Source organism: Neolamprologus multifasciatus, chromosome 7 (genome assembly GCF_963576455.1).
Source record: "Neolamprologus multifasciatus chromosome 7, fNeoMul1.2, whole genome shotgun sequence".
Lineage (NCBI taxonomy): Eukaryota > Metazoa > Chordata > Actinopteri > Cichliformes > Cichlidae > Neolamprologus > Neolamprologus multifasciatus.
In genome coordinates, this window is record NC_140445.1 from 23,354,591 (window position 1) to 23,374,049 (window position 19,459).

Consider the following 19,459-nt stretch of genomic DNA (forward strand, 5'->3'; position numbering starts at 1 on the left):
AAAAATGTCCATCACGCCACTCTTGTGTTAATCTATGCACGGTCTGAAGCATGTATGTGGGAATGTATGTGAATGTTTACTGTTACGTCTAGTATTTTAAGTATTCTATCTATTTTATCTATTGAATTTTATTGTTTTATTTATATTTTGATATTGCTAGGGATGATGCAATGATCGGGGACCATTCTTAATTTCGTTGTACCTGTGACAATGAAAATAAAGTTTCTGATTCTGATTCTGACAATCATCCAGCGATGAAAAGATCTGTGGCCCAGCCTCAAATAGTAGTCGGGAAATCAGCTGATCGCCAAAAGGTGTGTGAGCCAAGGGCGGGAGCCAGCAGTGAGCTCCGCCAAGGCAGAGGGGTAGGGGAGAGAGAGAGAGAAAGCAAAAACACAAGTGTAGCCTTGTGAGGCCGGCTGGGCAGGCACGGGGACCATGACAGTTATAATAAAGGTCGTCAATGTCACCGTTATCTTAGAACATACACGTTAAATTTCCTTTCTTCAAACTTTCCTTCCCTAAATGTAAGTGAATTACAAAACTTTACCAGACAAGACTAAAAATATTTTAAAACTGGACATGTAAATGATGTTTACTATTAGGTCTACATTTCACATAAGCGGAGATGTTAGAATTACTAAATTACTTAAAAAAAAAAGAACTTCTATGCCAGAGCAATAACTGAAAAAAAACAATATACAATAACACAATACAGACTCACTATCCACTAACCTATTCAGCTGCTTGTGAATGCAAATCAGCCAATCACATGCCAGAGAGAAAAAAAAGGTGATTTAAGTGACTTTGAATGCAGCATTGCTGTTGGTGACAGAAGGGCTGTTTTAGGTTTTTCAGACACTCCTGATCTTCTCAAATTTTTTCAGGAATTTACAGAGAACAGTCCAAACTGAAAAGCAAAATAAACATTTCCCTGGGTAAAAATGCCTTGTTGATGCCAGAAGTCAGAGGGGCATGGCCATGCTGAAGGCAAGAGGAATTCTAAGCCAGTTTCTCAACCCAGCCCATCTGATATCAGTAACCACAACACATTCAAAGTCAATTAAAAGTCGCCTTTCTTGCCCGTTCCGATGCTCGCTTTGAACTTTGAAATGAGACCACTTGGACAACACTAATGATAAATAATTGCAAATAGGGCATGTTTACAGAATTTAATGTCATTTTTATAGAGCACCTCTTATTTTAAGAAAACATAGGCGAGACAATTTTTGAAACTAACTGCAAATTAAGCACACAATATTTAATATCTGTATTTTACCATTTTGATAAGACATATTTCAGTACTCCACTTTTCAACACTTTTATTAGACTGCCAACATGCTTACAAGTAGTAAATCCAGGTTAGTGGATCATAATTAAACATAACTCTGTGGCAAACGCAGCGTTCAGCAGGCCATCAAGGAAGAAGTGATGTGCATTTCTGCAGTGTAAAGACGCACAAATCATTTTCTCCTTAATCTACAGTCACACAAAGCGCCAGGAAAATCTTTGGTGATGTTCTCAGATGACTCTGACGCTTATCACCCAGTTCTTCGTGATGTCCTCCACACCATCAACCCTCTGTCCTCCTCATAATTTCTTCCTCAGCTTGCCTTTCTTATGGCCACCCCTTCCAAAACCTGACTTTTTAACTTCTCCGAGCCACTTTTTGTTCTTGGAGCAGAGCTTCCTCATCCCCCCGCCCTGCAGGAACTGGTGCTTCTGCTTTTTCTTGCGCTGCTTCATGATCTGATCCTTTGTTTTCAGCTCCGAGCGTGCTTTGTGGTCACCGGAGCTCTGTACGTTTGGACCTCGTCGGCCACGGCCACGACCTGGGAGAGGCACGACACAACAAAGAGGTTGGAGGTTACAGCTCACAAGCCTGGAAGAGGGACTTGAAGTATTTACCTTTAGAGTTGAGTTAAAACATGGTGGCTGATGGTCTATATTTAACAGGCAGACATGTTTGTGCTATTCATTTTGATGCCTTCCTACCTCTTGCTGGCTTCCTGCCTCCTCCGCCTGTTTCTCCATCTGATCCAGATCCTGTATCATCAATCTTGTATTTTTTCTTCCACTCCTCATAACTGACATGTTGTCAAGTGATACAACATCTTCACAGTACAGCTTAACATTGTCATAGGAGTAGAGAAGAGGGTCATTAAGAGCAGCACACAGAGAAGCTTTTTGTTGGAAGGATACAAGTTCTTCCTGTTCTTCTTCTTACTGATAACCTGACCACTGTCTGTTTTGATCTTCTTCTTCTGGTCTTCTTTTCCCGTTTCTCTCACAAAACGCTTCCTCTTACGGTCCCTAAAAAAAGAAGGGGGGAAAAAAGACTTTAAATTATAGTTTGAAATGACCATTTGGTGGATATGAGTCAAACATAGGGAAATTTGTACCATTTCATCATTTTCTTCTGCTGGTTAAGGCGATCGCCTTCATCTCCCATGAGATCAAGGACAGCTGAAGAGGCCTGCTGTTCAAAAGCACTGCCCTCTCCACCGAGACTCAACCTGTCGACGCATAACACAGGACAAAACAGCATAAAACACAAAGCCATTCACATTTTTTAAAGAAACAGATGCAACAGTTTAATGCCTCACCCTCTCTCAGAGTCAAAGTCTTTAGGTCTGTAAGGGATATAATACTCTTCATCTTTGCCTGACTGCCTCTTTTTCTTGGTCTTTGGTCGCTCTTCGCCATCTTCCTGCTGACCTCTTCTTTTACCACCTACCACCTCTGAAAACACCCCCTGGTGGAAATAGAAAGAATTACATGGTACAAAGTGACAAAACATGATACAGAGATCCTACTATCTTCCTCTTCTAGTTTGTATACAACATCATCTACATCAAAACTGCACTTTATTTTGCTTCTTCTTCATCAGACAGCATAAACAACTTTCTCATTTTGACTCAAATATTGGTTTTGAATGAAAATGATGAAACAATCCTGGGTGTTTATTCAACTTGTGAGCAGGTTTTCTAATCCACCGTACTATTATTATTGACACTAGTACATGTTCGTGCTGCTGGCAAACTAATACACTCAAGAACATATAGCAAAGCTAAAAAGTGAAAAGTAGGTCTTGCCTATATAAATAAACATAAGACAGTTGTGAGACTTTGACATAGTAACATCTGCAGTAATATTTACACCTGTGATGACATCTCACAAGCATTAGCCTTATTTTGAAACCACGATTGTTTACACAGAGTTTGTAATTGCAGAGAAATGCTCCATTTATTTTGGTCATTTCATTTTTGAGCAGGAAGCTCACCTTTTTTGTTATAGCCTTTAGATGAATAGAGAGTTTTTCAATTAAATACATATTCTTTAAATAATGTTCCCTCTTATAAAAAGTAGGATCATTTAAAAAAAAAAACTTAAAAAATGTATTATACCTCTATTACTTAGAGAAAAAAAAGCTGGTTTTTTTCTGTTGTCTGTTATATAACATTAGAGATGCTCGTGGCAATTCATTTCTTAATCAGCTAAACAGGTCAGTTAAGAAACAGTCAAATATTAAGTTAAATTTGAAAACGGTTTAAAAAAAAATATCCCCATTCCAAAATGTCACACGACAATCTCATTGGCTCACGGAGTTATGATGTCACTACACTTTGATCCTTTGAAGTTTGTCCTTAAACAGGGGTGAGAAACAGCAATTTGTAGTTCGTGTCTTCGCAGCATTTGTGTTTGCAGCCTTCACACGTTCACCACAGAAACTTTTGGAAAACTTTTCAGAGTTGTCGTTTACAACCTTCAACATGTATCCAACAAGACACCAACCAAGGCAAAAAGATTACGCCGCTTCTCCTTCCTGTCGTGGCCGGCCAAATGACCTCTTAGCCGTCCAAAGGGCATTACATGACAGTAAGAAGGAAAACTACCATCTCCAGAATAAAATTCAACAGATTGAAGAAGAGAAACTTCAACTGCAGGAGAAGTGTAGACAGATGGAAGCGCAAAATAAAAACCTGGAAGAAAGACAACAACGCCAGCCCGACATAACAATTATTAATGAGGGCTGGGGAATCAAGTTTGGACAAGCACGAGAGCAGATTGTCTTCCTAATTAAGGAAAACAAGCAAAAGAGCGCGGAACTAAAGGAGATGTCCAACCAGCTTAAAGACAGCAAAGCTACTGTTGAGAAGACACAATGGGATCTCCAATATATGGACCAAAAGAATCAGCTGCTCCAAACAAACTTCGATGAAGCTGTGAAAAAAAACAAAGAAATCCTCCAACAGAAGGAAGAACAGGAGAAAAAGCAAAGAGACATGGAGCACAAACTCAAAGTCACGGAGGAAAAATACAGGATGCTGAAAATAAAGTTGGATGATACACTGCGCCAAAATAAAGACCTTCTTCAAGAGAAAGAGCAACAGCAAGACAGATTGAAAGAAGAGAAACGTATTGTCGAAGACTTTGAGGGTAAAAATCTAAAACTGCAACAGTTTTGTAGTGAACTGAAGGACAAAACAAGTCAACTAGAAGGGGAAAAAGAAAAACTGGACAAACAATGCTCACACATGCAGAAAAGGATGGGTCAAATGGCGAGAAACAACTCCGAGCTCACTAAGGGGATATTGTTGGAATACAACAACTTGAAGCGCAAACACACTGAAATGCAGGTGCAAAAGCAGGAACAAGATAACATACATGACGACCTGCAGCGTACGCTCCAAGATATCCACAGAAGAAATGAGGAGCTACAAGACATGTACAAAGAAGTACAACAGAGAAACGCAGACATGCACAAGGACAAGATAAAGCAGGAGGCAACATCGAAAGAGCTCAAGGAAAAGCTTGAAGAAAAACGAGCAACACTGGAAGAGGTGGAGAAAACATGCAAGAAGCTTGAGATACAAAACGCAGAAACCATCGATGAGTTGAGAACCCTCATCCTGGAAAAAAAAGCTCTTGTAGAAAACTGCATGAAAAAGAAGAACAAACGTTTCTGCTGGCCCTGGAGGAGAGACTCTACTGCTTCCTCACCTGGTGTAGCCTCGTCTTGCTCCACCTCTGTTCACCTCCCCAACCAGTCCCGGCAGTTGACTGTCCCCTCCTGAGCCTGGTTCTGCCGGAGGTTTCTGCCCGTTTAAAGGCAGTTTTTCCTCCCCACTGTCGCCTAGTGCGTGCTCAGAGGGGATTGTTGGGGTTTTCTCTCCTCTACCTTGTTTCTTTATTTACTTGTTAACGTTTTGTTCTTACTTCATTTTACCTTGTTTCGTTATTTACTTGTTAACATTTTGTTCTTACTTCATTTTACCTTGTTTCTTTATTTACTTGTTAACGTTTTGTTCTTACTTCATTTTACCTTGTTTCATTATTTACTTGTTAACATTTGGTTCTTACTTCATTTTACCTTGTTTCGTTATTTACTTGTTTAACTTTAGGTTCTTACTTCATTTTACCTTGTTTCTTTATTTACTTGTTAACTTTTTGTTCTTACTTCATTTTACCTTGTTTCGTTATTTACTTGTTAACTTTTTGTTCTTACTTCATTTTACCTTGTTTCGTTATTTACTTGTTTAACTTTTTCTTTTTCAACTTATTTATAAAACAATAAACAATTGAATTTATCCTTTGAGTATTTTTCATCTAATCTTTTCATCTATAACTTTTTCAAACATTCATATCTGTCGTTTATCTTCTTCTTGAAACCTCATAAATGGTGAAGGAAAAATCCTGGAACATGGTTTGAAACACTGAAATTGTTTCAGCTGAAACCGGCAAAGTCATACGTGTGTGTGTGTGTGTGTGTGTGTGTGTGTCACAGGTGACACGGTGTCACTGGTTAGGTCATCATGTTTAGGCTCATTCACTCGAAAAATTATTTAGGCCAAATCTTTAAAACTGTATCATTGCATACACATTTTCAATTCATTTCAATCGCACAAATGCAGAAATAATTATTTGCAGTATCTTATCTGATTTCTTTTGAGAATGTCATGCCTGATCATTTGCACCCACACCACCAAAAATGGGGGCAAAAGGGAGGAGATCGCATTTAATCGGTTATAACAAGAGGTCAGAAATATAAGTGCTGCAGAAACCTCTGAATCTCAGCTATAATCTCATGTAAACCATTTCTACAATCGCCAAACAAAGCGAAGTCACCAAACAGTTAAAAGAGCAGATATGTCACCATGAATCTGTGGACAGGTAATATCCACATTTTAATTTATGATTTACTGGAGTTCCATGTGTGCTTAATCCTTAATGAAACTGATGTAAACCTGCAACTACAGCGATCCAGGGAAGAAAGAAAGAAGCAATACTTCACCCATGCTTACATTTAAATCACTCTCATCCTTTTCTGTGATGTCACAGTCAGCAGTAGTGGTGGGGTTGGTTGGCTGCTGCAGCCTGCTTTCTGCAGCTCGGTCTTCTCTCTGCTTGCTGAATTTGTCCACTAGCCGAGTGTCTTTAGAGCGTTTGGCCCGCATCACCTCACTGGCTGGTGTCTTACTACTGGAGTTGATTTCGAAGATGGTCTATTTCAGGAGAGAATTATATGTTTCTTTGCTTACTAGAACACTTTTTACCAGAAAATGCAGCGCTGTGATGTGTCTGCATCAAACTCACCGCTTTGGATTTGTAGCTCTTGATGGCATCGACTATTTGAAGGCACTCCAGTTCCATTTTTTCCAGACCACACCCTGAAACAAATCAAATTGTCTTACCTAACTGCCATCAGTTCCTCACTACTCCTTTTGTTTATCTTCATAATTTCTCTCTTCTTTTTATAGTTTATCCTCCTTTGAACTTACCAAGTACTGGATGGACACCCATGCTGGACACATCTGTGTTTTTAACCCGTCTGATGGACTCCGGCGAGGGGTTTGGCCGCGACTTGAGGTACTGTTTGTAGGCGTTCTCTGAGACACGGAGCAGATTTTGCAGGTCCAGGGAGTTTTCGTGAGACGTGATCAGATGAGCACTTTCATCATCCAAGATCCTCTGAGGGACTCGACCAAACACACCTTCTGAATCTGGAGTACGAAAAGAAATGCAGACATTTCAATACAGTGACAGATAAAAAGAGCACTAAATAAAGTTTATTAGCAACCTCAAATGTGTAGCACATCAGTTAAACAGTTCATCTGTCACTTTAAGACCTGACAGGCATCTGACAGGCATAGAGTCTACCTTGTGTTTGTTCAGGTGAAGCAAACTGAACTGGTCGCCCTAGGAAGAGGTGGAGGTCGTAGACATAAGGCATTTCATCAGGACAAATCAGACTATAGGCTGTGCCACTTCGGCCTGCTCGTCCCACACGCCCTGATGGGAAAAGACAGGGGAAAAATACACGTAATGCTGGCCTAATCATTTCAAATTAAAGAAGCTGAATCACTTTGTTCCTTCTGCATACAGCTGCTCACCAACTCTGTGCAAGAAAAGTTTGGCCTTGGAGGGGAAGTTGTAATTGATGACATTATCCAGCAGGGGGATGTCTATACCACGAGCAGCAACATCAGTCACCAGAAGCACCATGGCTTTCCGATGCACAAATTTCCCAATGTTGATCTTCCTGGCAGTCTGATCAAGGGCACTGTAGATGTAGGCACACTCTAAACCTTCTGACGACAGCAGCTGGACATCAGGAGAAAAAAAAGAAGAAGTCAACTAAAGCTCTAGTTTTTAAAACAGTATTTAACATTTTCACAAATTTAGGCTACACTGTTATCTTACCTCCTTTAGGTACTCCACATGGTGTTTGGTGGCAGCAAAGACCACTGTCTGTTCCTGAGGCTTCACTACGTTCCTCAGGAGGTGGAGCAGCAGAGCCGGCTTGTCATCCACACGCAGGTGAAGGAATGACAGCTGATGAAAGTTAGAAGAAATGAAAACATGCTCAAAGCCATGGAAACATCCAGGTGACTGTAAGGACTTTTGCTTTGGGCTTTACATTTAAATCATTCAACATTTCTGGGAGAAGAATACAAAATGTTTGAATAGCAAGTGTCTGAAGACAGAGCAACAAGTAGAAAGACCAAGACACTGACACAGTAGCTGATTTAACATAAGTTAGCATGTAGAGTAGATGCAATAATCCTGTACTGAGGTTGTAATAAATAATGCAAAACCTTCCATCTAATTTCTCAGATTAAACAAAAGGTAAATAAAACAAAAGCAAATTCTGCCTTTTTACCTTGATCTGATCACTGAGCTTGGAATCCACATCCAAACGAATCAGTACAGGCTCTGTCAGGCCTGAGAAAAAAGTTTGTATACACCGGTGTGAATATAATTAGGATTATTTGCCTTTAGATGCTAAAAAATATGGAAGCTAAGTTGAATGAATATGCTTTATGATGAGAAAATAAGCCAGAAAAAATTGGTCTTCAGTTCAGGTTACGCCCACTTCTCGTTGTTAGCAGTTATTTCCCATAATCCCCTGAAGTCAAAGAATGTCATTCACTCTCTATGGTCTCTGGTCACATGTCCCTCTCCAGTGAGGATCCAGGTAACAACTGTAGAGGTTTGTATAGAAAACACCAACTTGTCTCCAAGCACTCACTAACTTACCAGCTGATCAACAGTAAAACGTGAAGAACGATACAAACTGGAAGTGGAAACCATTCACCTTCAAAGTTAAAGTTATGCCTCACCAAATTGGCTAACACATTTGAAAAAGGCACAAATAGTGTTGCCATTTCACAGTTTCACCGCTGCTTGTGGAGTAATTGGCAAGTGTTTGCAACCTATATGTAACCAATTTAACCCTGCAAACACCAGCAACCTCTAGCACCCACCAACTGGTCAGGGAATACACATTTTGTGCTACCAACCAGTGGTTGGCAGGTGTTCACCAACTGTTCTCTAGATCTGCATGACTGGGACTCAAATGGATATGACTTTGAATATGATTTTTGTAGTGAAAAGGTAACAAGAGTATATCGATAGATTCTGCTAACTTTCATTTCCCAAGAAAAAAAAGATGCTAACTTTCATCTTTTTTTCATAATTAACAAAAACTGAGGGAAGTGGGGCATGAAGGTGAGAGAAAGGCCTGAAGACAGTTAAAAACAGCAGCCATGGGAAAATATTAGAAGACAGTTTATGTATTTTCTCTAATATGCAGAAGATATCAGCTACATTCAGATGAAACAAATCAACTCGATCTATCTATAATTTAGGCTGTTTACTTACAACACAGAGTTTCAATATTGTGACTTGGACTCAACTGAATTAAACCTAACAGAATAGAAATGAAACAGTTAATCTTACCAGCTCTGGCAAATTCCACCAACAGTTTAGGCAGGGTGGCAGAAAACAGCAGAGTCTGTCTGGTGTCTGGAAGTCTGCGGATGATCTCCTGAAGCTGCTCAGCAAAGCCCATTTCAAACAACCTGATTCAGGAAAACATTTCAGAATTCAATTTGGAAAATTAGAACAATAAATAAAAAACAAAAAAACATGAAAAATGCAATTTCTCACCTGTCAGCCTCGTCAAACACCACATACTCCACACTGTGCAACTTCAGGTTCATCTCCATGACAACGTGCATAAGACGACCAGGGGTACCGATGATACTGAAGGGGGAAAACGGAGCTTAGCATTTCAGCATAAAAATCCATAAAATCCTATTTACCCTTTTTCTTAAGTTATCATGTGACTTTCAAAAAACTTGACCTCTGAATTCTAACCTTAAGGTCAAGATCGGTGGGATTTGATACCTATTTGCAGTAAACACAACTATGGTATCAATTTGAAACTTCTACATGTCTTTGTTATTTTTATTTTATTTTTATTCATTAACTTAGGTCTCCACGTTGGGGGGTTGGTGGGGGGTTAAATAAATAAATATATAAAAGCACTCACATGTCAGGGTTTTCATGGAGAGCAGCAAACTGATCTTCCATCCTGAAAAACAGCAGAGGCATTCACATTAACAGACGACATCAAAGAGCAACAAGAAGAACAAAGTAACAAGACGGCTAAGTAGTCACGCACCTGTCTCCACCAAGGATCAAAGCAGTCTTGAGACCGGTGAATTTTCCCAGCTGCGAGACCCCGATAGAGAAAGGAAAACAGGTAGTACATTAATGACACGCCTAAAGATGTAGTTAACGGCTTTATTTCACACTTTTCACCTGCAAGACCTACATGAACGGTAATTTCCACTCACCTCTTTCGTGAACTTCATGGTCTGTAGGGCCAACTCTCTGGTGGGGGTCAGAATGAGGGCCCTGGCTCCTGTTTGGGCCTGAGGGGCCTTTAGCTTCTCAAACATGGGAATCAGGAAGGCAGCAGTCTTACCGCTGCCAGTCCGAGCCATGGCTACAACATCTTTTCCATCCAAAATTACAGGTACCGTCTGAAGTGGTGAAAAGAAGGATGTAATAAGTCACATATTTACATCACAGTGTAACATGACGCATAACCTCGAAGCAGCACAAACAAACCTTTCTTTGGATGGGAGTAGGAATTTTGTAACCCTTCTTCATGACGCCTTTAAAAACAGGGTAACTGAGACCTGAAATCAGACATCAGACAGGTCATCTAGCTTTGTTTCAGCTCAAATGGACACATCCAAGTAGGCAGATAGTGGAAAACCTACCCATAGACTGGAACCCTCCAGATTTCTTTTTCTTCTTGTTTTGAGCTCTGACCAGCTCCCTGGTGTCTGGCTCCACATCTGACAAGCACTCTGATGCTGCAGGGAAGCGCGGCAGTTTCCGCCCAGGCTGTGAGACAAATAAAGAAACACGAGCGCTACTTCTTAGCAAGATGAAACCTTCAAGACGTCTAAAAACCTGATCAAAACGTTATACAGTGAAAGATTTCAATATTCCTTATACTGAGAATGAATTAATAAAAATCTTAAGTGAGGGGGTCTCATTTTATGTTCAAGGGTTGTTGCTGTGATGTAAGAGTGGGAGACCTACATCTCTGGTGCAGCAAAACGCTAAATATCCACAGATGCCACTTTGTTATTTACAATTTTTTACCATTTCAAAACCTGCTGATCTACTACACAACCATCTCTAGGGTTTACGGAGAATGATGCAAAAATACGAGGAAATATCCAGTGAGTGGCAGTTCTCTTGGTAAAAATGCCTTGTTAATGCCAGAGGAGAATGGCCAGACGACTTGGATCTGAAGGTAACAGCAAAATCGTACCTAAATAACCACTGGGTACAGTAAAAGTATGCACAAGAGCATCTCTGACAAATATTATGGACAAAAATATCTGGAGAAATTAAGGCAACATATTCAATTAGTTTAACCTTTTTCTTATTCTAGAGACTAGTTATCCATTCTACTTTCAGGGTTTAGTTTAGTTTAAAACTAGAGCGGAATGAAAAAAAACTGTTTTTGCAATGGTACTAACAAATAATTCAGAGTATATGAGAAGAAACTGTTAAAGGATTTTTCAGGGGGCATCCGGATTTGAACCGGAGACCTCTTGATCTGCAGTCAAATGCTCTACCACTGAGCTATACCCCCTCTGCCTTCTACTGGCTCAGCAAAACCATGAGTAGCTGACAGAACTGCGCGCTCAAAACAGCGACATTAGACATCGATGAATCGCGCAGATCGACGATCAGACGATTAAGAGACTCGAGAGGACGTATAAGAAGGTTTTAATCATTTAAAACTTACCGAATCATCGTCTTTAATTTCAACAGCCAACTCGAAGTCTCCGTCAGAGTCGGTCTCCGGCTCTCTGTTGGCTGTGTGTCTCTTCTTCTTCGTCAGCTTCTTCTTTCTCTGAGCCATCCTGTCACTTTAGTGTCTTTTCAGCCCGCGGCAGGAAATTTGTTTTTCTCTACAGATTTCTGAATTATCGAAATGGCATCAAGTTTTCAAAACACCCCATCAAAAAACACAGCACGCAGACATGTTGAAAACACGTGTGAGTTTCATTTTCTTCTTCTACCTCCAAGTGCAGTCGTGTCGCTTGAAACTCAACGCTGCCCCTACTGCCAGGGAGTGTGAAACGCGTTACAAGCTACAACAATATTTCAATTTACACACAGGATTTAAAGACTGTTTCTTTGAATAAATCTGTGACTACGTTTCTTAAATTTCTAGAATTAATTTGTTCACTCACCCTAAAAGTAAAATTGGATTTTTTTTAAAGAAAGCACTGATATAGTTTAAAATCTGAAAGCTTTTAAAGATTAATCTGAATGCTGGTGTGCAGATTTTGAGCCCTTTGGGTTAATCTTTATATGCCTGCACCAGGGGCGATTCTAGGATCAGAGCTTTGGGGGTGCTGAGCACCCAGAGAGCTGCCCAGCCAGGCAAGATAAACCTGTCTCTGTCAGTCCCTGCATCCTTAAATGTTGTCCCGAGTTCTCTCTGACTGTCACTTTGGTGCATTTAAACCCCTGTTCCTCCCTGTCCTCATCGTCTGTTGTCTTCGTCTCCGTTATCAGTCATCATAATTTTACCATCTCTGTGCAAGTCTGCAAATTTCTTTATTAAATCATAAGATTCTTAAATTCATCAAGTCTCTCTGTGCCTGGGTCCTTGTCACAAAACATGACTTCACTGCTTTGTACATTTTAACACAATTTAATCCCCACATTTGTGAAAGAAAAGCAAAACACTTTTTTGAAAAGTCTGTAACAAAACCATCAAATCTGGTAAAAGTTATTTAAATGCTGCAAAAGAAGAATGGATTGGAATAAAAAAAAAAAATACATATCCTAACCTTAATTACTGCGGGAGAATAATGAATGATGCTCATAGTGAGTAAAAAGTAAACTGAGTGCATTTTTTGGACAGAGATTCACTTTTAATGTGGATGTATAATATAATACAGATACATAAAAAACACTCCCAAAACAGAATTATTACAAATAAATTATTACAAAATATTAATAAAAAACTATAAAAATCGAGGCAACTTTGCCAGTGGTAGAATGTATACAATGTATGAAAAAATCTTTACTGCAGATACTAATTTGACTAATTTAATAATACTAATTTTGTGTTGTAAGATTTATAAGATATATATGTAAAAAGTTTGAGAAACACTGATAAGTGTATGTGTGCTTTTGGAAAACATTTAAAGCTGCTGTACAGAATCTTTGAAACAAGCTTAAAACATTTTTAGAATATAAACAGAGCATCTGCTTCTCTTTACAGCTCCTCACTCCACCAGGGCTGTTTGGCACTTTCTGATAGTGTGCAAATGTGATGTACGTACTGCGGCAGTCATACAGACAACTGGACAGTCCAAAAGTTGGCCTGCCTATTACTGGCTGAGGTTTTGGCAGAGTTGTGGCTGAACCACATAAAAATATATCATTAATTTTAATCTCCCCGATCAATGATAATGTTATGTTGGAATGTTGTTAAAGAGGGTCAAAATGTTTCAACCCAGTTTGTTTTGCAGATTCTGTATAGCTGCTTTAATATAGGGAGAACACAACTTCCTGATTGTGTGAGTAAAATCAGGTTTTTTTCTCTTTGTCAGTTTAACAGTTTCTGTTGTGCCTGTCACTGTTCCCTGTCTGTTTTCTTACCTGGCTCTTCCTGACCTTGTACTTTCTCCTCACGTTCCCTCTTTCCTCTCTCCCTCTTTGGACTGACAATCATACACAAATAGATTGTATTCAATTAGATGAAAAATTACATTAATATGAAAAAATTCTATCAAGATCACTAACAAAAAGTCCACTCTCAGTGTACTTTCAACCAAAAGGCAAATAACCAAACCACATGAACATCTAATAAAAGATATAAATATTGAAACACTGATCCAACATTATTCTTGATTGATGGATCATTTGATTTTACACTTTTACCTGAATGTGGCTCCTTTTTTTGAAAAAAACTTCCTTATATCCATTATGAACCTGGCTCTCACTGTACACAAACACACACACAACAGGAGTTATAAGGTTAATGGGCATTCAGTCAGTTAGCTAGTTAGTATCCATTTAAAACAGGACAGTGGTAACAACAGCAGGCTACGGACAATGTTAAGTTTTAGATTTTAAATAGGCTGTATACATTTCAATGGGAGCAACAGGACGGTCAAGTGTCGCTGATTTTACTACAGAGCAGGACGGATTATAGGGTAGCAAGCATAGTCGGAAAACACGTTTTCAACACTGCAGGTTACCTGGTGTAATGTTTTTCAGCTAAAAAGAAACATGGTCTGACTCCTACCTAACTATATAAAAAGTAACTGAAGGTTAAATGCAGCTAATATGTCCTGTTTTAAGCCAGACACTCCACCTCCGCTCCGCTGCGTTTCAACCGCCATCGCTCTGGCAGCAAGAGCGCTAGAGAGAGCTGGAACAAACCATTTTGGGAGGGAGGGGGGTTATCTATACTTTTGTTGTTAAAATGTTACGTCTCAAACAAGTACAGTACTGTATGCTTTTTATATTTTTAGTAGTGTGTCACACAAACAGCAAATATTGTCAAAAAAAAAGTAAGAAATCTGTGGGGGTGCTTTGATTCATTTTAAAAATGGGCTAAAATCGCCCCTGGCCTGCACCCAAGATGTCACTTGTTTATATATATATATATCTTGTCGGACTATTAAAATTCTGTTGAAAGCAGCACAACATTTGCCACTTGGCCTCTCACAGTGGTGGGGTAACATTCATTTCTTAATGTATTCATCTATTTTAATCAGTGTATTGTACAAATGGAATCAAACAGGAACGCTGCTTTTCATTTCTTTTTGATACGAAGCATCCTCACCCATTTGCCCTATTGTTTTAGTGTTGCTATATACATATAAAAGCTGGCACAGATGTCTCATTGCTGAGTCATAGTTTGAATCTCTGCGATGTATTATTCACAGTCACAGACAGTTCCCGTATCTTGCAGCTCCAGTGTATCCAGACAAATTCACATTAAGGTTGCACATTTTTGCAAATATAATCTCTCTTATCTGACTGATAAAAAAATCAAAGTAACAAAGCTGTGTTCTTTTTTTCTTTTTTCTTTTCCTTGGTGCTGGGTATAGCTCAGCCCCAGGAAACAACTAAAGAGATAAAAATATTCTTCAAGCATGCAAAAGAGCGTTACCCAAATATGCTTTCATTCTGATGACTGTGTTTTTATATGACTCAAAAACTCGTGGAAGACAAATTCTTTCAGTTGCATAACTTTTTGTGAGTGCGCAGCACATTTTGGCAGGGAAAGTGTACCCATCCACGCCACAACTGTCCTATATACAACCGTCACCCTGAAATATGCTCCAAAAAAACAGATTTTAGTTGCTGGCACAAACACAGGCTTTGGGGACAGAATCTCAAAGTTTCCTTGTTAATTACTTGCAGTGCTAAATTTAGGATTATTCCTTTTAAATGCCACCTTATGAGCACATTAAGCAGAAAAAAAGTATTTTATCATTCGTTATCACACTATCATTGATGGTATTACTAAACAGAGTGCTCCCTCTACTCTTTAAATGCATGTCAAAGATATACAGAACACATTCCCCACAAATCTTTGAAATTCAAATTAATCTTACACAACCGGATAAATGAAGGGATCAAATATTAGGATCAAATCTGAGCTTTTTTTTAGTTTTTGTCTTGTGGTCTTATTTCATTTTAGGCTAAAATGGTTTCACATGAGACATTTTGGCAATATTTGCCTCTGGTAGTCTCCTGTAATCCACTCATCCATGTATTGATTTTTGCACAAAATAAAATGTCCTTTGTGGTTTCATTAAAATGCAAGTCGTCGTGTTGCTTAAGAAAACAGCTGCCCAAGATATCACCTCCCCAGCCCCCAACTGTCATGGTGTAGCCGTGTTGTCCGTTCACAATCACTCCCTTGTGCTTTTTCACACCTTTTTGATGAACTACTATTTTGTTTCCCTCTCAAGGGAATTCTTTTTACAACGCGTTTTCTGTTGGGTCGGTGTATCTCCAGCTCAGAGCACATTGTGCCCCTGCTCATAAACTTCATTTGTTCACAGCCAGCCACAGTTGAATTTTTTAAATCACCCAGTGGAAATGTGTCCTTTGGATGATAACACTGACACTGACAGCCAAAAACAAATATGTACTGTGCTGCTTGAAGTCAGTGGGCTGATGTACAGTAAATAAGTCAACACCATGGCAACAGCCTGGAGCTAATGCCATTCATATTCCCCCTCCACACACACAGACATAGCCTGACGTTGCACCCAAATCTGTTCAGGGAGCTGAGAGGGCTGTGGGGCTTACACACAGGCAATAGGTGCAGCGAGTCGCCAGGATAGGATTCCGCTTTTGTCCTTATGGGTGATTTAAGTGATAAAGCCTGGGGGGATTAAGATATGAAGCTGGCAGCAGCGGGAAAGTTGTGGTGGTTTCAACTAAGCATTCAAATAAAACCGGGATTTTGGCATCAGCATGCCTTCGGGTCAGCCTCCAAAGCTCTTGGCAGTGTCTTAACTCTCAGTTTTCCTACTTTGCAGAGCCCTCCTGAATAACTCCTTCATCTCCACATCATGTGACTCGGGCAGTTTCTTTTCTGGGGTTATTTATTATTCATCAGGTAGGGCTTTTAATGTTTTTGTTGATGTGCATCTTGGGCTACAGAGGAAAAGAACAAAGCTACAGTAGCATGTTTTAATTTTCCAATTTGGGACGTGGCTGCCGAACAACCCATCTTTCTCTAAGTGTGATCATAAGATCTTTAAAATGCAAATGTATTTTTGGTTGTAGGAGACTTGCATAGAAGCTAAAACCTCTAAAAACTCTGCAGTGTGTGTTTTAGTGAGTGCACAAATACACTAGTTTGCCATTCTGTCTGTGAGCGAGTGAATGCTGAATGAAAGTCATTAAGGAAACAGATGTCAACATGTGTCAGGTTGGATTTTTCTAAAGATGTTTCTGTATGTGGCAGATGCTGCCTCTAAGCCTTGGAGATTGAGGGGAATGTTTAAATTAAGAGATTATTGAGCTTATGGTTTGTAAAGCTTAGCTTTTAAATGGGGGTAGAAGTGAAATATTCTTCCATATCTGTGTCGACTCAATAATTTATCACGGCACTCTTCAAAAAGCTGGCCATGGGTTCAGTGGACCTTTTAAAAATAGTCCAAACATCCAATTAGTGTTGCGACTGATGCACTGTAGCATATCAGGCGTTCAAATCCCTGCAGCAAGCCTTCAAACACTGGTTTGATTTTTCATGCCAGACGCTGTACATCCAAGGGGCACATTAATCTCGGAAAATCTGATAACAGCTCCTCAGATAGTTTTAAATGGCCATATGGGAGGAAATATCTGCTTTGGATTTTTGTTTCATGAAAGAAAATTATATCCAAGTTGTCAAATGCAAGAATTACACTGAGTGATGACCTAAAAAAATGTATTTTTTATATTATTATTATTACAGCAAACTCTTTCAGCCCTTAAAGAAAACTTACAATTCCATAATTTTAAAATCAGTCAAGTACAGCAGTTTGGAAAATATGAAGAACACCTGAAACATTTGGACGTCTATTTAAGTTGTATATTTATTTAACTCTGTAGTCCTTATTTATACGTTCTGCTCAATATGCCAACAGGCAGAGTGAATCATGCTGATGTGAATAACCTGGTGAGGTAGATAAAAGTCTCAGAGCTCGAGCAGAGAGGATGTTCTGCACAGTGAGTGTAATTCTCCCACCCCTAGTGAGAGCAGCAGATGGTGAGAGGGCCCTGGGCTTTAACTGCCACCCCACCCCCCCAAGCTCCTGGGCAAGAAGACAGAGCAGCCATGCACAAAATATCTGGCCACTGACTGGACCCTGCCACGCTCAGTGCCACAGGCTGATAAGACGCTCAGAGGAGCAGCACTCACATGCTCAAGTAGACTTACAAGTATGTTAACCTGGTGATTTCTCTGGACCCCGACTTAACCCATCATGATCGACGTTGTAACCTCTGAGGTCAACTCTCAATAGGTGATTTTGACTGTTGAAAGGTTTTGTGGTATTTGATCAAATTCAACTGAAAATAAAACACAGACACATTGAAATGTTGAAATGGAACTTTTATATTTGTCCTGTTTTTTAATAATATGTCTTAACTTTGAATTTGGCACTAGCAGCATGTTTTCAGAAGTATGCAATGCTGTGTATTCACGTAATAAAAAGCTCTTTAGGTTAGGTTAGGTGTTTTTAAAAAAGCGTGTCGGAGAAACTGATCCTATCGGATGTAAAAATGGGCAGAGGCTCGCCACTTTGTAAAAGACAGAGAAGATAAAAGGTTCACCAATTTAAGAATAACTTTTCTGAACGTAGGATTGCAAAGAATTTAGGCATGTCATCATCTACTGTAATATTATTAAAAGATTCAGAGAATCCAGAGAGAAAGCTCTTTATGCGAGGATCAAGGCCCAAAACTAAGCTTGTGTTTGCATTACAGTTCTTGGAACTGCTCACTCTTTTCTCAGAACTCTCACTAAACTTCGTTCTCTTGTGGCAATATCTCACAATCGGATCAAAACAGTTTTATTTATGCTTGAGTAATGACTCTACTGAGGTTTCATTACATGCTACATCAGAAAATTGTATGGGAGGGTTTTTCCAGCCTCATGAGGCTGCCAAATATGTAGCACACAGGGATTGAACGCAACCCCCCCCCCCCCCCCCCCCCCCCCGCCTTCCTGGATCTCCTGCAACATGACTATACAGTAAATAGCCAAGATTATGGCAGCAACAGAGGATCTCTACTGAGGTAGGTTATTCAATGTGTCCTACTTGTTTTATTCACAAAAGAAACTAAAACAAAGAACAAATGATATGATAAGCGTTTATGCTTTACGTGTACGATGTAGCTCATAGGACTAACTATACGTCTCATGCTGTGTTTACAGTTTTCCTCATTATTTAACCCAAAGAAATAGAAATATGCAGACATTTCTAATATCATGAAGCTTGTGTGTCAACAACGTGACTCCAAACTTCTAAACTCTGAGCACAGTTCCATCAGTCTCATTTAAATGTAATTTGAAATCACAGTTTTGGAAATCTCTAAACACAAATTGCATCATTTAAGCATTTAGCACACTTTGTCTTGATAACTCAACTGGAATAACAATTTAACCCTGCATCAGAGTATGAAACAGCCCTCAAGTAACTTCAACTGACTTGTTGGAGTCACGTTGTTGACACACAAGCTTCATGATATTAGAAATGTCTGCATATTTCTATTTTTTTGGGTTAAATAATGAGGAAAACTGTAAACACAGCATGAGACGTGTAGTTAGTCCTATGAGCTATATCGTACAGCACTCGCTGTCTCAAGAGGGCACGCAGCATCCTACGGGACTGCACACACCCAGGACACCGGGTGTTTAAGCTGCTGCCGTCCGGCAGGAGGTTCAGGCTGCTGAGGTCCCGAACAAATAGACTCAAGGACAGCTTTTACAACAGGGCAATAGCCCTGATCAATGCAAATAGCTGACCTGATTGGCTACCTCCCTGGACTTTTTTAGGGGGAGGTAACAATGTTTAAAACAACAACAATAATAATATTTATATTT

At 39.5% G+C, this 19,459-nt stretch overlaps 2 protein-coding genes and 1 non-coding gene across 4 annotated transcripts; 1 reads left to right on the plus strand and 2 right to left on the minus strand.

Annotated features, from left to right (window-relative positions):
• Positions 1 to 1,382: 1,382 nt before the first annotated feature.
• Positions 1,383 to 11,917, minus strand: LOC146514261 (ATP-dependent RNA helicase DDX54-like). Of its 2 annotated transcripts, none has more exons than XM_085167278.1 (20): positions 11,624 to 11,917; positions 10,578 to 10,704; positions 10,423 to 10,493; positions 10,146 to 10,334; positions 9,971 to 10,020; positions 9,839 to 9,880; positions 9,454 to 9,549; positions 9,244 to 9,365; positions 8,165 to 8,226; positions 7,705 to 7,836; positions 7,395 to 7,605; positions 7,162 to 7,200; positions 6,783 to 7,004; positions 6,598 to 6,671; positions 6,306 to 6,506; positions 2,607 to 2,755; positions 2,403 to 2,516; positions 2,203 to 2,313; positions 1,996 to 2,087; positions 1,383 to 1,832 (listed from the first exon to the last, which is right to left on the minus strand). In XM_085167278.1, exons 1-20 carry the CDS (start codon positions 11,738 to 11,740, stop codon positions 1,591 to 1,593), a joined length of 2,463 nt encoding a protein of 820 aa, XP_085023404.1. In that variant the 5' UTR covers positions 11,741 to 11,917; the 3' UTR covers positions 1,383 to 1,590. The 2 variants fall into 2 exon arrangements, with proteins under 2 accessions (XP_085023404.1, XP_085023403.1); XM_085167277.1 differs by having other exon boundaries at positions 1,384 to 1,832; positions 7,162 to 7,293; positions 11,624 to 11,916.
• LOC146514262 (uncharacterized) lies at positions 3,434 to 5,768 on the plus strand. The gene has a single exon (XM_085167280.1). It carries the CDS (start codon positions 3,774 to 3,776, stop codon positions 5,076 to 5,078), a length of 1,305 nt encoding a protein of 434 aa, XP_085023406.1. The 5' UTR covers positions 3,434 to 3,773; the 3' UTR covers positions 5,079 to 5,768.
• On the minus strand, positions 11,396 to 11,467 carry trnac-gca (transfer RNA cysteine (anticodon GCA)). The gene has a single exon. It is a non-coding gene; the product is annotated as a tRNA-Cys (tRNA).
• Positions 11,918 to 19,459: the final 7,542 nt, after the last annotated feature.